Source organism: Vombatus ursinus, unplaced genomic scaffold, assembly GCF_900497805.2.
Source record: "Vombatus ursinus unplaced genomic scaffold, bare-nosed wombat genome assembly UNPS02009173.1, whole genome shotgun sequence".
In the NCBI taxonomy this organism is placed as follows: Eukaryota; Metazoa; Chordata; class Mammalia; order Diprotodontia; family Vombatidae; genus Vombatus; species Vombatus ursinus.
The window spans coordinates 3,676,982-3,696,142 of NW_020948951.1; the positions used below are offsets into that span (position 1 = coordinate 3,676,982).

The window sequence follows — 19,161 nt, forward strand, 5'->3', positions numbered from 1 at the left end:
GTTCCAGGACCCTTGAAGAGAATGTTTGCCGGTGGTAGGGTAGGGTGGGGAATGACTAGGTAGTGCAGTGGATAGAGCACCGGCCCTGGAGTCAGGAGGATGTGAGTTCAAATTCGGCCTCAGGCACCTACTAGCTGTGTGACCCTGGGCAAGTCACTTAACCTCGAGAGAGGAGACCCAGCAGGAAAGTCAACAACGAAATGAGGCTGTAGAGAAGGTGGTGTGGCTGTCACCAGGGGCACTTTTTTGCTGCCTCTTTTAACCTAGAGTTAGATTACATTCAGAATCCCATCCACACCCTATGTAAGCATTCTTGAGGTTAGAATCTGAAGGATCCTGACGGATCATTTTATCTAAATTCCTCGTTTTAAAGTCTCCTTATTTTAGAGGAGGGGTAAATGAAGCCCCAAAATGGTTGTGACTCATCCAAGGCTAAGCACGGAGTAAGAGGCAGAGCCCTGATTTGAACGTGGTCCTCGCACTTGTGTCTGGGCTCATTCCCCTGCAGCAAGGCCACTGGTTATATGTAGCAGGAAAAAGCTGGGTTAGCAGTCCTATCCCAGGTCCAGATTTAACTGACTCTGTGCCACTGGGCCAGTAATTTCCTTCCTTTCCTTGGCTGTTCCTTTTCTGATCTGTAAAATAGGCCTATTAATAGAGTCAGATGGATGTATTAATACAGACTTGTAGACTTCTTAACACACTTGTGTGGGCTCATTAATGCAGATGTGTAGGGATATTAAGACAGATGTGTGGGATTATTAAGGCAGATGTTCAGGCTAGTTCATACCCTGCCCTCCACGTAGGCCCCTTGAACCCCTCAGAAAAGTTAAAACCTAGACAAATGAAGAAGGAAACAAAGAGTTCCGGCCCTCCCCTTGGTTCAAGCGGGACTATCCCAGATTGAGAAATCCCCAGGCCCGCCCCTCCCAGGGGAGGGTTTGGGGGGGCAGTCTCTGAGCCCCAGGATAAGAAGCCACCTCCAGGGTTCTGCTCACTCCTTTCCTCTCCCTCTTCCCCAGCTGATCCTGCCTGTCCTGCTTTCTCAGTTCCAGTCCAGAGCCATGGGACCACTGGCTGTCCTGCTGGCTCTGAGCTGGGCGACCCTGGCTCAAGGGGATCCATTGTGAGTAGTGGGGAACCCTCCTCCCAATTTCCTCCCCTGGGGGGCCCTAGATTTGTAGGGATTTTGTACATTGAGTTAGCGGAACTTGGGACCTTAGGATAGCTGTGGGATTGAGGAATGCTAATGGACTGGGGAACCTGCAGCCTTGAGGCTGCAGGTTCCCCATCCTTAGATTAGAGGTTCTTTGCCTTTTTTGTCATGGACTCCTTTGGAATTACCGAGAAGCCTATAGATCCCTTCTCAGAATAATGTTTTTCAGTGAAAAGATTAAGTACATTGGATTATAAAGGAAACCAATTATATTGCACTGTAGTTGTCAAAATATTTTTAAAAATAAATTCAGGGAATCCAGGTTAAGAATTCCTGGACCTTAAAGGCTGGAAGACATGTAATATCTATGGAATTTAGGCAACCATGGATATGATGACTGAGTCTAGAATTCTGGAGACAGTTGTAGGATCCAGGAGACATCTGTGGGACCCAGATGTCTATGGGATTTGAGAATATCCACAGGATGCAGGTTAAATCTGTAGGAGTTGGGGGGGATACCTGTGGGATCCAGGGATTATTTGCTCTGGGTCAGAAAGAAATAAAGAGATTTGGGTGATATTTCTGGCCAAGCTCAGTTGCCAGCTAAGGAATCTAGATATTCTTGGATATGGAATATGGATAGAATCAGGTTTTGGTGCAGCTAGCTCTGGGGAAGAGGATGAGGCTGAGAGGGTGGCATCAGACTGTACCAGGATCCCAGGAACAGAGCAGAGCCGTACCAAGAACATAGATCTTAGAGCCGAACGTTAATGAGGTCTCCGGAGCTTTCTGCAAGAGAGCTTTCAGCTAGTGCCTTCTTGGGTGGGACTGCCTCAGCTCGGAAGGGTAGGGTCCCAGTGGGCGCTGGCTGTCTAGGGCTAGCAGTGACTTCTTCTCTTGCCTACCCAACCCCCATCAGCTACATTCTGCTCACTCCCAATGTCTTGAGACTGGAAAGCGAGGAGCAGCTGGTCCTGGAGGCCCATGGGGCGGCAGGTAATGTGCCTGTTGAGGTCTCCATCCACGACTTCCCTCAAAAGAAGCAAGTCTTTTATTTGGAGAAGATCACACTTAACAATGCCAATAATTACCTGAGCACCATCACTGTTAAGGTAGGTATAGGGCTCCCTATGATCAATCTGTCCAACTATCCTGTTCCTATACATGAAGTCTACACAAAGTCTGCTCTGATTACCCCAGACTTTACCCACTATCAGAATGATAAAATTTCAAAGTTAGAAGGGGTCTTACAGATCATCTAGGCCAAGCCCCTCCTTACAGGGCAGCTAGGTGATACAGTAGATAGAGTCCTGGACTTGCAGTCAGGAAGACCTGAATTGGAATCCTACCTCAGATGCTTCCTAGCTATGTGATCACTGGGCAAGGCACTTCATCTCAGTTTCTTCTCCTATAAAATGGAAATAATATTAATTACCAGCTTCATGAGGCTGTTGTGAGTTCTAGTGAGATACCATGCAAAAGGCTTTGCAAACCTTCAAGTGCAATACTAAGCAGTTTTACAGATGAAGAAACTGAGGCCAAAAGCACTCTGCCCAAGTGCATGCAGGTATTAAGGGGGCAGAGATGAAACTTTAGTCTAAATTTTTGATATAAAGTTCAGCTACTGTTTCTGCTATACCATTCTCTGCCCCCAGGACTTCAGTGCCTTCCAACCCCAATCAGAATGCCTTTAAGCCAGGGATGCCAAGCTCATCCGGTCTGCAGATGGCACAAAGCTAAGAGGGACAGCTAATGCATTGGATGGCACTTGGGCTCTGAAGATCTCTTGGCAGGCTAGATTATTGGACCAAGTCCAATAGAAAGGAAATTTATTAGGAATAAATGTGAAGTCTTGAGCTTGGGTTAAAAAAACAAAACAAAACAAACAAAAACCCCCAGTTCAGCATGAAAGAGGCGTGGCTGGCAAGCAGTTTCTCTCCAAAAGATCTCAGAGATGGAAGGGGCCTCCTCTCTCTACCTAAATCAAGAGTCCCTTCTCCACCCCAGCTGACAAATGGTCATTCATTCAGAGCTTTGTCTCAGATCTCCAGTGAGGGGGAGCCCACCCCTTGCCAAGGAAGTCCATTTTTTGGGGGATAGAGGGCCGGGCCTGGAGGCTGAAGACCCAGCTTCCTGAGTTCAAATCTGGCCACAGATACTTAACTAGCTTTGTGACTCTAGGCAAGTCACTTTACTCTAAACCAGTTCTGAATATTTATACCTTGAGTTTTGGGGCTTGGTTTATTGGGGTCTTTTTTGGTTGTCAGGACTTAACGAAAGCGCGGACAGCTAGGTGGTTCGGTGGACAGAATCAGACATGATTGAAACAACTGAACAATTTTCGTTATCCTGTTTGCCTTTTTCTGAATGTTCTCCAGCTTCTTAAAGTCTTTCTAAAATGTGACACTCAGAACTAAATACAATACTCCACGTGTGGAGAGCAGGGCAAACCCCTCCCTGGTCTTGGACACTAAGCTTCTCAGTACAGCCAAAGGTTACTTTTCTAGCTGCCATAATCACACTGTTTACTCAGACTTTGCTTGCGGTCCATTAAAGCTCCCAGATTTTTCCAGGCAAACTCGGTTACCCTGTGCAGGTGGATGATTCTACATTTGAATTTAATTGATATAGACCAGGAGTGGGGAACCTGCGGCCTCGGGGCCTCACATGGCCCTCTAGGTCTTCAAGTGCGGCCCTTTGACCGAATCCAAACTTTGTTCTGTTTGTTCAACTTCACAGAACGAAGTTTGGATTAGGTCAAAGGGCCGCACTTGAGGACCTAGAGAGCCACATGTGGCCTCAAGGCCGCAGGTTCCCCAACCTGGTGTAGATGGGTGGTTTCTTCAGTGTGGGCAACTTAGGTGGGGAAACTTCCTCTATCAGATTGTTCCTTCTACTCTCTTGTAACTTAGTTTTCAATTGTATTTAATTTAAAAAGAAATTTAAAGAATTAAAGATTTGCCAAAAGTTATGAAGAAGTTAAGGGACTTGGAGAGGTGTGGTGGTAAGTGTTTAACAATCCCCTCAAATATAAGTAAGACACAGTTTTAAATTGAATCTGAATTATTAATAGATTCTCCATCACTTTTAAGTTTTTGTTGTTGTTGAGTCTTTTCAGTCACGTCTGACTCTTTGTGACCCCATTTGGGGTTTTATTGGCAAAGATACTAGAGTGGTTTGCCATTTCCTTCTCCAGCCCATTTTACAGATGAGGAAACTGAGGCAAACAGGGTTGAATGACTTGCCCAGGGTCACACAGTTAGTAAGTGTCTAAGGCTGGATTTGAACTCAGGAAGATGAGTCTTCCTAACCTCAGGCCTGGTGCTCTACCCACTGAACCACTTAGCTGTCCCCACTTTTTTAAGTTCTGACAACCAAAAAAACCCCAATAAACCAAGCCCTAAAACCCAAGGTATAAATACTCAGAGCTGGCTTCAGCACCTCTCCTTCCACCAATCTCCTCCTGAAAGAGATCCCCAAAGGAAAACTCCTAGGAATATTGTAGCCAAATTCCAGAGTTCCCAGATCAAGGAGAAAATGTTACAAGCAGCCAGAAAGAAACAATTCAAGTATTGTGGAAACACAATCAGGATAACACAAGATTTAGCTGCCTCTACATTAAGGGACCGCAGGGCATGGAATATAATATTCCGGAGGGCAAAGGAGATAGGATTACAACCAAGAATCACCTACCCAGCAAAACTGAGCATAATCCTGCAGGGGAAAAAATGGTCATTCAGTGAAATAGAGGATTTTCAAGCATTCCTGATGAAAAGACCAGAGCTGAATAGAAAATTTGATTTTCAAATACAAGACTCGAGTGGAACATGAAGAGGTAAACAGGAAAGAGAAAATCATAAGACACTTATTAAGGTTGAACTGTTTACATTCCTGCATGGAAAGATGATATTTGTAACTCATGAGACCTTTGTCAGTATTAGGGTAGTTGGAGGGGAAAAAATTATATGTACGTATATACAGATATAGATAGATAAATAGAGAGCACAGGGTGAGTTGAAAATGAAGGGGTCATATCTGGAGAATAAAATTAAGGGGTGAGAGAGGAATATACTAGGAGAAGGAGAAAGGGAGAGGTAGAAGGGGGTAAATTATCCCACAAAAAAAAAAAAACAAAACCAGAAAAGAAAAGGCTCTTACAGTGGAGGGGAAACGGGGGAAGGTGAGAGGGAATGAGTGAATCTTATTCTCATAGGATTTGACTTAAGGAGGGAATAACATACACACTCAATTGGGTGTGGAAATCTGTCTTACCCTACAGGAAAATAGGGGGGGAAGGGGACAAGAGAGTAGGGGAATGATAGAGAGGAGGGCAGATTGGGAAAGGGAGTAATCAGAAGCCAATACTTCTGAGGAGGGACAGGTCAAAAGAAAGAATAAAATAAATGGGTAGGCAGGATAAGATTAAGGGAAATAGAGTTAGTTTTTCACAGCATGTCTACTATGGAAGTGTTTTGCATAACTGCACATATATAACCTATATTTAGTTGCTTGCCTTATCAATGAGGGTGGGTGGGGAGGGAGGAGGGAAGAAAATTTGGAACCCAAAGTTTTAAAAACACATGTTTAAAAAAAATGTTTTCACATGCAACTGGGAAATAAGAAATACAGGAAATGGGGTACAGAAATCCATCCTGCCCTACAGGAAAATTGAAGGGGAAGGGGATAAGAGAAGCGGGGGAGAGATAGAAGGGAAAGCAGACTAAGGGAAGGGGTATTCAGAATGCATGCCATCTTGGGGTGGGGGGAGGAGTGAGACGGGGTGAAAATTTGGAACTCAAAATCTTGTGGAAGTAAATGTTGAAAAAAATAAATAAATAAAAATTACCATAAAAATATATATAAAAAAAGAAGTGGACTCTAGACTGAAAAAAAAATAATAAAATAAATAAATAAATCCTCAGAGCCGGCTTCAGCACACCCCTGGATTTGCTTCAGGTCACAGAGCTAATATGTCTCAGAGGCAGAATTTGAATCCAGAACTTCCTGACTTTCTTCCTGGCCTGCTTTTTCTCTGCTGTCTATAGCACAATACCTATCTAAGACTTTATGTTTGCTCCTATTAGACTTCATCTAATTAGAGTTAGCCCAATGTCTGTGCCAGTCAAGATCTTTTTGATTTCTGGCTCTGTCATTCAGAGTCAATATTCAATCTGGAAAGTGTCCGGAAGAAGGCACTCAGGGTGTCAAAGAAGAGCCTGGTACTCAGGCCATGTCCACTGAGGATCTTTTAAAAGAACTGGAGATGTTTTTAGCCCAGAGAAGAAAAGACAGGGTATAAAAAATGACTGTCTTCAAGGACTTGTTTTCTGGCAGAGGGCTCATGCCTTTTCAGCTTGGCTTCAGGAGACGTCCAGGGCAAAACACTTTCACCTATTTGGACCTCAGTTTCTCTATCTCTAAAATGAAGAGGTTACACCAGATGACTTCTAAGGTCATCGCCATCTCTAGACTTACAGTCCTATGGTTAATGATACTTGTTCTATCTATATTACATAGAGATGTTGGCAGGGAAAATGCCCTGCAAATTCAGTTCAATTCAACGGACACATTGTGCTGTAAATTCTAAAGTCCTATAGAAAAGAGCCATAATCATACTTATATTAATGATTATTAATGACAATCATTAATACTCATCTCAACCATAATAATTTATTTCTGCCCCATGGGCTTCCCACAACTCTGGTGACCTGAACCTCTCCCCAGCAGACACCCAAGGAAAGATGGATCTTCTCCTCTTCCCCCCCTCCTCCCGCCCCAGTATGGTTGAGCTTGGGGCTATGAACTTAGGAGATCTCAGGAAACATCTGTGGACTGGAGTTCCTTCCTAGATCCAGAAGGAAGGCTGATATCCCTGCAAATTTCAAGAATCAGTTAATACTTCCTGGAGGAAGAGCTTGAGCTGAGCTCACAGAGTGTCTTGGGGCAGGGGAGTGGGGTGGTGAAGGTAGGGAGGGAGGAGGGTATGCTTGGCAGGTGGATGGATCACTAAGGGCTACTGCCCCACCCCCACTCCTTTCCAGATCCCAGCCCAGAACTTCCAGAATAAGAAAGATCACAAGTTTGTCAGTATCATGGCCAAGTTTGACAAGGAAAAAATAGAGAAAGTGGTGCTGGTGACTCTCCACAGTGGCTACCTATTTATCCAGACGGACAAAACCATCTACACACCTGGTTCCACAGGTGAGCTCCCACCTACCGCTCAGGTGGGAACACCTGAGCCAGAGCTCAGGTCCTGGCTGTGGGCTCCCAGGCAGGGGACCATTCCTCCCCAGTTGGTGATGCTGGTGTGTAGTGGGGGTGGGAGGGACGTGAGGAGGGGAAAACAGACAGACTGCAGACTGCGGGGGCTAATGAGACTCTCTCCCCTTCCCCTTTCCAGTTCTGTACCGAATCTTCACCGTGGGCCACAAGCTTCAGCCTCTGGCCAAAACTCTGACTGTCACCATCCAGGTAATGGGTCCCAGGACATACACACTCACACACACACACACACACACACACACACTCAGATTGGCACACATGTACAAACACAGCCCTTCATGTACACTCAGGCACATATAGACACAGACATATATATATGTATATATATATATGTATGTATACACACATATATATACACACATCCATAGGACACCCCTACCACAGTTCTTGGACAGCCAAAGACACATGGGCACACACAGACTTCTTCACATGTAGGTGGAGAAGGGGCCTGGAGCTCAGGGCTGAAGGGATCAGTTGGACCCCCTCTTAACCTCAGCTCTTTGCCCACAGACTCCTGATGGCGTCGTCATCAAGAAGGACTCACTGTCCTCTCAGAACAAGAATGGCATACTGAGCTTGTCCTGGGGTATCCCTGAGCTTGTTGCGTAGGTGGCCTGACCCAAGTCTTGGGGGTGGTGTGTGTGCTGGGGGTCCACTTTACATTCCCAACCCTCATCCTTGCTTGAACTCAGCTCTTGTGTGTGTGTGGGGGGGGGGGCGCGTATGTGTGTCTACGTTTCTTGGGGAACAAGCCCCAGAACCTTTTAGGGGGGCATGGGTACTTTTCTCCTGGTGATCCTCTCTGGGCCCGATTTGGGTCTGTTCCATTTCCACCCGACCTACTCCTGAGATATTTCCATTTGGGGAGGGAGAGAGGGAGGAAAAAAATCCTGGACACAGACTCAGGGCATCTAGGTTGCAGTCCTGACTGTGCTACTAACTTGCTTTGTGACTTTGGAGAAGTCACTAGATCTGTCTAGGCCTCTGTTCCTTCATACTAAAATGAGGAAGTTTGTACTAAATTTCTGACGTCCCCTCCAGACCCTAAGATCATCTTCTAACAGTGAGGGCCCCCTAGGGCAGACCACCCCCACTGCCCAGACCAGGCTACTCTCAGTCTTATCTCTGTCTCCTTCCCCTTTCCAGCCTAGGCCAGTGGAAAATCATCACTTATTATGACGACTCTCCCCATAAAACCTTCTCTGCTGACTTTGAAGTGAAGGAGTATGGTAAGGAGGGCGGAGGTGTTAAAGATGGAAAGGGATATGATTTCCCCCAGTACGTCTCCCTTCCAGAGCTCCCCCAGGAAAGTTCCTCAGGTCCTTCTGGATGTCCCCCACTTTTAACCCTCAGTATTCCTATCAGATTAAGACCAGTCAGAATGCCTTCCTATTGCCTCCCAGCTCCCCAAACCAGACTTCTTAAAGCGTCCCCTTCACTGTCTTTTTCCTCAGGTCTCTTAAATCTTCCCCAGTGTTCACCCCCCACCCAGGATTTCTCAGGGTTCTCCTCAGTGTTAAATCCTTCAGGATTCCACCCCCTTCTCATTGTCTTATCCCTGACACAGACCTTTCAGACGGTCTACTTCAGGATATCCCCATGACCCCTAAAAATTTTTCCCCAACTCCCCTATCTCAGACTCGGATCTCTCAGAATGAATGAATGAAAATAAGCGTTTTTAAAGCACCTACTAAGTGTCAAACACTGAACTAATCGTTGGGGAAACAAACAGAAGAACAAGTCAGTCCCTGGCCTCAGGGAGCTCTCATTCTAAAGGGGGTAGGGGTAGGAGGGCTCTGTTGCAGAGCAAGATAAAAAGGCCCCCTGGTCTCTAGGGTACAATGCAAAATGACCCCCGGAGCCTTCCAAACCCAGCCCTCTTAGAATACCACCCAGTATCTCCTCCAAATCCAAACCCCTCAGAATGTTTCCCTGAGAATGTCCCCCATGAACTTCCCACTTAGGCCCAGACACTTCAGGATGTCTTTCTCCAAGGATCTGTAGCCCTTGTAATGCTCCCAGTGTCCCACTGCCCCCCAGACAGAGCCCTCAGAACATACCTCAATATATGCTCATTTAGACCTAAACCCCTGAGAACATCCCCAGCGCCTCCTTCTACACCCAGACCCTCAAGAATGAGCCCAGTGTCTCTCCACCTGGACCCAGACAGCTCAGAGCATGGTTTCTTTATTCCTACCCAGTGCTGCCAAGCTTTGAGGTAAAGCTGCACCCGGAGGAAAAATTCTTCTACATCGACAATCATGAGGGTCTGAGAGTCTCCATCACAGCCAGGTAGGGGCTTACATAGGATTGAGGGAAAGGGGCAATGAGGCATGCCAAAGAAAGACTTAGGGGGAGGGGGGATGTGGTTGGCCATGCTAGGAGAAGGACCGAGTGCTCAGCATGTAACATGCAGAATTCATTTTGACAAATATTGATTAAGTACCTACTTTGGGTATGGAATGGCAAAGTTTCTGTCCTGAAGGAGCTCAGTAATCTCTGGTGGGCATATGACATGTGAACAAATAATTATAATAGAGGCTGCAAGAGAGACCAGAAAAGAAAGGCAACATTTGTAGAGGGAGTTTGAGAAGAGTGGGGAAGGAAACCAGGGAAGGCTTCAGGTAAGAGGAAGTACCTGAGATGAGCCTTGAGGGAAAGGAAAATACTCAACCATGCAAAATGTAAGGCAAGATTGGGAGGAGGACCTGTCTGGTTTGTCTGGAACTAGAGTGCACGAAGAGCAAGCAGCTGGAGATGAGGTTGGAAAAATTGGTTGGAGCCAGGTTGTGGAAACACCTTGAGTCACAGCATAAGGTGTCTGTTCTGTATGTAGCAGGGACCCTCTTGGAGGTATTTGAGGAGGGGAGTGTCATAGTCATAGCAGTGCATTAAGAAGATAACCCAGGTACTGGTATGAAGAAAGGGAAGGGGAGAGACTAGAGGCAGAATGACTCCTTAATTATTACAATCCAGATGAAAGGTGGACATTGGCAATAGGAGGGGAAAGGAGGAGTGGGATGTGAGAGATGTGCTGGTAGAATGAGAAGACTTGACAGAGGACTGGATGTGGTAGATGAAAAAGAGGAAGAGCCAAAAGTGACTCCCAAGGTTCTAGCTTGGGTGAGCTACCCATTCGTAGAAGTAAGGAAGGTGGGTAAAGGAGCTGGTTTAGGGAAAGATGATGAGTTTAGTTTGGGATATGCTGAGTTTGAGGCCAATGGGACAGCCTGGTACAGTTATCCTACAAGAAGTTGGTAACATGGGACCAGAGCTCAGGGGACAGAGGTCGGGAATGGAGAGAATGATTCAGGAGTCACCTACATACACCTTCACAAGGAAGAGAGGAGGACTTAGGATGGAGCCCTGCACTGGGGAATATTTGTGTTAAATAGGCAAGAGGAGGATTGAAGAGACAATGAAACAGACAACAAAGGAATGGTCCGAGAGGTAGGAAGAGAACCATGTGAATGCTAAGTTATGGAAACCAGGGCAAAGGAGGATCTTGGGAGGGCTCAGTATAATTCTGGGTTATCAGGGTTCATCTGCCAGATACCAGGTGGTACTTTCTGAGTCAGAAGGAAGATGGGGAATCCCAGAGGCAGACCAATCCTTCCTAGAAACAGTGGGGAGGATGACGTGATCAAACCACTTCCCCTCTCCCTGCGCAGGTTCCTGTATGGAAGGATGGTGGATGGCACTGCCTTTGCCATCTTCGGAGTCCTGGACGAAGGGACTAAGCGGAGCATTTCTGAGTCACTCACTCGAGTTATAGTAGGTGACCTGCCAAACCCAGGTCCTCATCCCTTTACTGTGTCCCTTTCACCCACATTGAGCCACAGTTCCATCACTGAACTGCCACTCCCTTCATTGAGTTTTGATTTCCTTTCTGGGCTCCAGTTCCTCTAAGCCCCCCATATTCTCCCTGATCACCCCATCCTCTCTATACTATGCCCCTTTCTGAGTTGTGATCCACCCACAGTGTTACCTACACCTGTACAGAGCCAGCATCCCTTTCGTTGATCTTCTGTTCTCTTCATGGAGCCCTCACCTCCTCACTGTGTACCCTTTGCCCTCCTTGTGCCCTTGCTTGCCTCCTTTTGAGTTTCTCTGCTCTTCATTAAGCCTGAGCATTTCACACAGATTGAAGATGGAAACGGAGAGGTTACTCTGTCCCGGGATGCTCTGGTCAAACAGTTCCCAGGCCAAAACCTGGTGGGAAAGTCCTTGTATGTGTCAGTCACAGTTATATTGCAGTCTGGTGAGTGAGGGGGAGATTGTGTGTGTGTGTGTGTGTGTGTGTGTGTGTGTGTTTGTGTGAACTCTGGGCCCCCTCCTTCTTTCCTTCTGGTCTCATCTCTCCTTTCCCTCTGCAGGGAGTGACATGGTTGAAGCTGAATACACTGGGATCCCTATCGTGACATCTCCTTACCAAATTCACTTCACCAAGACTCCTAAGCACTTCAAACCAGCTATGCCTTTTGATCTCACGGTGAGACCGCTAGAATGCACAGGCCCTCTTTCTCTGTAGGGAACGTTTTTCATTTCCTTCCTAGGTCACCTGTCCCAGGGCTGATGGTAGGAATGAGGGGTGGGGAGGGGGTTCTTCCTTTAGGTCTAGCCTCACTGCCTTCCTCTACAGTTATAGTCAGAGCCACTTTTCTTGACCTAGAGGAGGGGATGGCTGATGAGGAATGGCTCCCCAGGAGGTCATTCACAGTTATTCTCTGTTCCATGACCTTTCTAGGTTTTTGTGACTAATCCAGATGGATCCCCAGCCTCTCACATTCCGGTGGTGGTCCCAAACTTTGATGTCCGGTCTATGACTCAAGAAGATGGTCTGGTCAAGTTGAGAATCAACACACCCAATAACCGTGGTCCTTTGACCATCAGAGTAAGTAATCACATAGTGCTAGGACTCGGTCATTTGAACTGTTGGGGTTCTGTCATTTGGATAATCAGGGTGTCTCCTTGACATTCCGTTGTTTAAATAGTTGAAGTTTTATCTTTTGCCTGAAATGATAGGCTTCTGTTACTTGCCTAATGGGTGTTTTGCTCATAAAGAACCAAGGTTCATGGTTTGGAGACAAGAGGGGTCTTATAGATGTTCTTTCAAAATTTTTACGGATGTCTTTTGTTTTTACGTCTCCTCCATTTGCCACTGCGTCCCCCTCCCCACTCCCTCTCAAAGAGCCAGCTCTCATAAAAAAGAATTTTAAAAAAGAAGAAAAGGAAAACCTTCAGCAAAGCTAACCTACATAGTTTAAAAAAAAAAAAAGTCTGATGTTACGTGCAGTGTTCTGCACCCCTGGTTATTCACTGCTGCGAAGAAGCAGGGAGAAGTGTCTTCTCATGTGTCTCTTGGGCTAAGCTTGGTCATTATAGTTTCTTGGCATTCATTTTCAATTGTTTTGTTGTTATGTCCATTTAGGTTGTTATAGTCATTGTAGATATTTTACTGATTCTGCTTATTTGTCTTTGCATCAGATGTCTTCCTAAGCTTTTCTGTATTCACCATATTCATCCTTTCTTACAGGATGAATTCTATTACATTCTATTACGTATTCTATTATGTTCATCTGTCACGATTTATTTATAGGCTTTGAATAGTTACATTCATAGTCATGATTGTAAACTGTGCTTCCTATTCTTTTATGCTTATTCTTCTGGGTTTGTTTGTTTTGGTTTTTTTTGCCCTGTCCCCTCTTTAAGAGTCTGTTTTGCGTCTGACTATTGACTATCTTAATATAGCCTCTCTCTTATTGTCCATCCTCTCCATTACCTTTCTTTTAATCTCATTCACTTCTACTTTTTCTCTGTTGTGTAAGATGTTGAATAAAAAAAGGTCTGGGGTGGTGGGGTATACTTCAAAATGACAAGAGAAGAGGAAAGTCTGTGTGAAGAGACGTACGTACACAGAGGCAGAGGCAGAGAGAGACACAGAGAAAACCAGAGAAGAGGTGGGGAGAGAGGGAGAGAGAAGAGTAAAAGGGGAAGAAAAAGAGAAAGGGAGGGGAGAAGACAGAGAGAGAGGGAGGGAGAGAGAGAGAGAGAGATACAGAGGCTTTGAATCAATATACTTTGAAATCCAATTCTTTGCTACCTTGATAAATGCTGCTATAAATACTTTGGTGTATTTTGGTCTTTCTTTTTGTCATTGTCTTCCTTGGTGTATAGTCCTAACAATGGGATCTCTGGGTCAAAGGACATGGACATTTTAGTCACTCTCTGCATAATTCCAAAGTACTTTCCAGAATGATCATACTGTAACAATTCCATTAATGCGTTGGTGTGTCCATCTTTCCATAACCCCTCCAATACTGACTATTTCTATTTGTAGTCATCTTTACCACTTTGCTGGGTGGGAGGTGAAAACTCGAGGGATTTTGATTTTTCATTTCTTATTATTAGTGATTTGAACCATTCTTTCATTGGTTGTTAAGAGTTTGCAGAAAGCTCCGTGTTCATATCCTTTGATAATTTCTCTTTTGGAGAATGGCTTTCAGTCTGATATATTTCTGTTAGTTGTCTATATAGGTTTTCAACATCTACCTATTTTACAGGTGGAGAAACCCAGACCATTATAACCTAGGGCTCTTCCTGTTGCTACTCTGTCTTAGTGGTAAATAAGGAATACTGCGCAGTCCTCTCTCTCCCTCCCTCCCTCCCCCCTCCTCCCCCATGCTACTGGCAGTTTTCTAGAGACAGCAAAAGTTGATTCCTCTCCGTCCCACACCCCCACTCTCTCTCTCTTTCCCTCCACCTCTCTCCATCTCTTTTTTTCTCTCTCCACCTCTCTCCCTCTTTCTCTCTTTTTTCCTTCTTTCTCCATCCATCTTTCCCCTCTCTGTTCTCTCCCCCCTCTTTCTGCCTGTCTCTGTGCCTCTGTATCTCTCTCTCTCTCTCTGTTTGTCTTCTCCCCTTCTCCCCTCCTTTTCTGTTGTTCTTCCCCTTTCACTCTTCTCTCTCCCTCTCTCCCCACCTCTTCTCTGGTTTTCTCTGTGTCTGTCTCTGCCTCTGCCTCCGCCTGCTTCTGTGTATGTATGTCTGGATAAGTCCCAGTCTTCTGTGGGCTTCCTGGATGGTGCTAAACAGAAGTCATCCTGTCCTTTCTCCTGGCTGTAAGTGATCTGGTGCTGAGAAAATTCATTTGCACATGCAAAGCAAATGTGTGCTGTTGACTAAGGTTTTACTTCTTTCCTACCCTCAGGTGAGGACAGACAAGCAAGGACTCTCTGTGGATCGCCAGGCATCCCAGCAAATGGTAGCTCAACCCTACCAGACCATAGCTGGCTCCAACAATTACCTGCACCTGTCCGTGCCCTCGGTGGAACTCAAGGTTGGCGATAACCTGAACATCAACTTCCACTTGAGAACAGATGGGCCCAACGTGAACCAGCAAATCAATTACTTCACCTATGTGGTATATCCCCATTGCAATTCCTGACCCCTGTCTCCTTCTTCCTCTCCCCATCTCCCAAGTCCCTCTTGCTCTGATTCTCCTTGCTTCCCCCGTCTCTACCCTCCAAACCTGAGCTCAGATTCTTTGCCCTCCTCCCAGCTTCCTTCTCCATGATCCTTCTTGAGAACCCTTCATCCCCAATGAAAGGTGGTGTGGTGTAGTTGATAGGGGGCTGAGCTTGAAGTCAGGAAGGCCTGGATTCAAATCTTACCTCTTACACTTACTCACTTTGCAAACTTTGAATTACTATATAAAGTTATTATTATTATTATTATATCCCTGTTTGTCCTCCAGATCCTCCTTCCCTTGGTCCCCTTCTCCCATTCCATTTGTCCACTCTCCTCTTTTAATCACTCTCTCTCCCTAGTTCTCATTGGGTCCTTCTCCCTCAGTCTCCTTTGATTTCCCTCTTCCACATTCTCTTCCCTCTAGGTTTCCCACCCTTGTTCCCTCTTGCTCCTCCTCCCAGAACCCCCCAGTCTCCTGTCCCTGTGAAAGGTCAGCTGGCCCTACCCCTCTATAATCTGTGTCCTTCCCAGATCATGAATAAGGGGCTGGTGTTGAGGGCTGGGCGTCAGCTGAGGCAGCAGGGCCAGGATGTGGTGGTGCTCTCACTACCCCTCACACCTGACTACATCCCCTCCTTCCGAGTGGTGGCCTATTACCATCTGACTCGGAATGGCCAGAAGGAGCTGGTGGCTGACTCCGTATGGGTGGATGTGAAGGACACTTGCATGGGCAAGGTGAGCCTCTTCCCTTTACCCCTTACTAGTCTTGGCTTCTTAGCATTGGGTCTATCTTCGTTTCTATTCGAGAGTTCTAGAGCTAGTGATTTTCCCGTCTCCAGAGGTATTTAAGGAATAACTAAATGACCTCTTATTGAGGACTTTATAGAGATCATTCTTGATCAGGTGTGGGCTTCTTCCATAAAATAAGGGCATTTATGGGTGGTTTCTAAGTTCCTCCCAGCTTGAATTCCTATGGCCCTGGGTAGCCATGGTTGAATTAGATGATTTCTGAAATGCCTTCCAAATGTGAGATTCTGTGATTCTTCCTCTGTGAGCTTCTCTTTCTCTCTCTCTCTCTCTGTCTCCTTCTCTGCATCTATGTGTGTCTTTACCTCTCTCGATATGTCTGTGTGCTTTTTGCTGCCTAGCTGCGTCTTATATCTGTGTCGTTTCTTTTGTTTCTTTTTCTGTCTCAACTCAGTTCAATAAACATTGATTTAGTACTTTAGGACTTGGGGATAGAGGACCTGTTTTCAAATTCTGATTCTTTTCCTTACAACCTTTTTGGCCTTAGGCAAGTCAATGAACCCCACTGGGCCTCAGTTTTCTCGGCTGAAAAATGAATGGGTTAGACTAAATGGTCTCAGAGGCCCCTTATATCTTTACACCTTTGATCTTATGATCCTACTATGTGTCAGGCCTTGTTCTGACAGCAGGAAGTAAAAACTAAAATAGAGTATTGTTCCTGCCTTCAAGGAGGTTCTTTTCTATTGGGCAGGTAGAATTCCTACACAGATAAGTATAATGAAAGATGGGTGTAAGTGTGGCAAAGGAGAGATTGGTCAAAGCAGGAAAATTTGAAGAAAATGTGCCTTCCTGTGTTTTTCTTTCCTGAAGTCTCTTTTTCTGTCTCTTTACGTCAGTCTCCTTCTCTATTTTTGTCTTCACTTCTTTGTCTTTCTCTCATCTCTGTCTATCCAATCTTGACTCTCCTTGTTTTTCTTCTTTGTCCTCATCTCTCCCCTATTCCCTCCATTTTTCTCTATTTTTCTCTCTCTTGCTGCATGTGTCTTAGCTCTATTCTTGTCTGTTTATCCTCTCATTCTCTCTCCACGTCTTTCCTTCTTTCCGCGGTTATGTCTGTCTGGGTTTCTATTCAAAACTTGAATGGGCTGCCTCCAGAACTTGTGAAGTCCCCATCTCCAGAGGTCTCCAAGGACTAGCTGGTTGTTACTCTACCTCTTGCTCGGTCCTCTGCTAAGGGAGGGACCTGGACATGTCCATTTCCAAACCTCCAAGCGTGACTCAATTTCCTCTCTGCCTCTTAGCTGGTGGTGAAAGGAGCAGGGAATGCGGAGAGAACGCACCTGCCTGGGAAACAGGTCACACTGAAGATTGAGGGTGATGCTGGAGCCCTCGTGGGGCTTGTGGCTGTGGACAAAGGGGTGTTTGTTCTGAACAAGAAGAACAAACTGACCCAGAGCAAGGTGGGTCTGGGACTGTGGCAGAAACATCCCCTCACTGAATCCCCTCCATCCCTCCAAGTTCCCTTCATCCCCCTCACTAAGCCCAGCTAGTTGGTACAGTAGATAGAACACTAGGCCTGGAATGAGAAAGACCCTGAGTTAAAATCTGGCTTCATATTCTTCCTAGCTATTTGGCCCTGGGCAAATCACTTAACTTTTGTTTGCCTCAGTTTCCTCAACTGTAAAATGGGGATAATAATAGCATCTACCTCCTAGAGTTGAGAATTGATTGGAATATTTGTAAATAACTCTGCTTAGTTAGCAGAGTACCTGGCCCATAGTAGATGCCATATAAATGCTATTATTATTATCCTCTCTGAACCCACTCCATCCCTCACAGAGCCTCCTTCCCCCACTCACTGAATCTTTTCCCTTCTTACTGACTTGCTGTGCCCCTCAGTGATTCCCAGCTCCTCACTCAGCTCCTGCCTGGACTTCTCTCTGCCTCCAGGTCTGGGACACAGTGGAGAAGGGAGACATTGGTTGTACTCCAGGCAGCGGACAGGACTACGCTGGAGTGTTCGCAGATGCCGGGCTTGCCCTCGAGACCAACAAGAAACTTCAGACAGCCCAGCGGTCTGGTGAGGCTTGGGGGAGGGAGGGGGGCTTGAGAGAGTCGAAGGTGTAGACAAGATGTCCATAGGGCTTGTCCGGGAGGGCAGTCACACAGAAAGATGTGAAAAATGGTGAAAGATGAGGATCCAACCAAATCCACCCAGATCGTCATGTATTTTCCCTCTTGTCTTATCTGTCGTCCACTTGCAGATCCCGAGTGCCCGAAGCTAGCCAAGCGTCGGCGCCGCTCTGTCCAGCTCACCGAGATAAGGAATGACAAAGGTGAGGGGATGGGACCCATCACGCCAACACTGCCAGCAGGAAGACCCCTCCCGGGCCCCACACTAGTCCCTCTCAATGGAAGGGAAGCTCAGACCGGATCTTGCCTGGTTTCTGGGATGGCGCTAAAAGAGACTAAGGGTCCTGGGGTGGGGCTCTTGCAGCTGGCCAGTATAAGGATAAAGACTTGAGGATTTGCTGTGAGGATGGCATGCAACTGAACCCCATGGGCTACTCATGCGAAAGGAGGGCAAAGTACGTTTTAGAGAAAGAGGAATGTGTCAAGGCCTTCCTGGACTGCTGTAACTACATCACCAAGATTCGTCTGGAGAAACACAGAGACAACGTCCTCAACCTGTCCCGAAGTAAGTGTCCCTGTGCCTGGGGAGGGCCACATGGAAGTGGTTCTGAGAATTATAAGAGCGGACTGTCAGAGATATAGGGAGATGGGGCCTGGGCTCTTGGAGGAGATAGAGCTTCAGCCTAAGGGAAGACATGGCCCCAGGGCCCCAGATTGAGGGGGAGGCACAGCCCCAGGGGAGGCCCAGGTCCAGGCTCCTAGCTTGAGTGGAGAGGTTTAGGCAGGCAGTAGGTTAGCGGCCCAGGGTGAAGTAGAGGCTACTGCTCTGACCCCATGACCCCATCCCGTCCTGCCTCCCCAGGTAATCTAGATGAGGACTTTATGCCAGAAGAAGACATCATCTCCAGAAGCCAGTTCCCAGAGAGCTGGATGTGGACTGTGGAGCGACTAATAGAGAAGCCCGACAAGTATGGGTAAGGCTGAGACCCATTGTGATGATCCTGGCCTCCAGCCCCCTTTCCACAATCCCCAAATAGTCATTCTGATGTCATTTCATCTCCTTCTGGTGAGATGATGCCAATGCCCTTCCCTCAGTCTTGAGGCCTCCGGCCTGCCGTGAAGATAGGCACCCCCTCTCCCAAGTCCTTCTTTCTCACTTTTCCCTCTTTTCTTCCCTTCCAGAATCTCTACAAAGTCCTACACTGTGTTCCTCAAAGACTCCATCACAACCTGGGAGGTTCTGGCCGTTAGTTTGTCAGACACCAAAGGTGAGACTAGGACTGAGAGAGAAAAGATGGTAGCGGGGTCCGGGGGTAGGGGAGGGAGAGAAAGGGATGTGGACCAAGGGCTGGGGACAACAGCATCCTTCTCTC

The 19,161-nt window shown here is 46.5% G+C and overlaps 1 protein-coding gene across 1 annotated transcript in view; it reads left to right on the plus strand.

The window, feature by feature from the left end:
- The first annotated feature begins 989 nt into the window (after positions 1-989).
- The window catches only part of C3 (complement C3), a 35,872-nt gene continuing 17,700 nt past the window's right edge, over positions 990-19,161 (plus strand). The window contains exons 1-19 of the mRNA XM_027850861.1: positions 990-1,126; positions 2,076-2,268; positions 7,198-7,357; positions 7,557-7,627; positions 7,949-8,043; positions 8,585-8,667; positions 9,640-9,730; positions 11,110-11,212; positions 11,582-11,699; positions 11,815-11,930; positions 12,186-12,332; positions 14,649-14,861; positions 15,440-15,643; positions 16,957-17,115; positions 17,606-17,735; positions 17,920-17,991; positions 18,153-18,353; positions 18,651-18,762; positions 18,971-19,056. Coding sequence (XP_027706662.1) covers positions 1,065-1,126; positions 2,076-2,268; positions 7,198-7,357; positions 7,557-7,627; positions 7,949-8,043; positions 8,585-8,667; positions 9,640-9,730; positions 11,110-11,212; positions 11,582-11,699; positions 11,815-11,930; positions 12,186-12,332; positions 14,649-14,861; positions 15,440-15,643; positions 16,957-17,115; positions 17,606-17,735; positions 17,920-17,991; positions 18,153-18,353; positions 18,651-18,762; positions 18,971-19,056 — 2,416 coding nt within the window. The 5' untranslated portion in view covers positions 990-1,064. The remainder of the gene's footprint in view (positions 1,127-2,075; positions 2,269-7,197; positions 7,358-7,556; positions 7,628-7,948; positions 8,044-8,584; positions 8,668-9,639; positions 9,731-11,109; positions 11,213-11,581; positions 11,700-11,814; positions 11,931-12,185; positions 12,333-14,648; positions 14,862-15,439; positions 15,644-16,956; positions 17,116-17,605; positions 17,736-17,919; positions 17,992-18,152; positions 18,354-18,650; positions 18,763-18,970; positions 19,057-19,161) is intronic.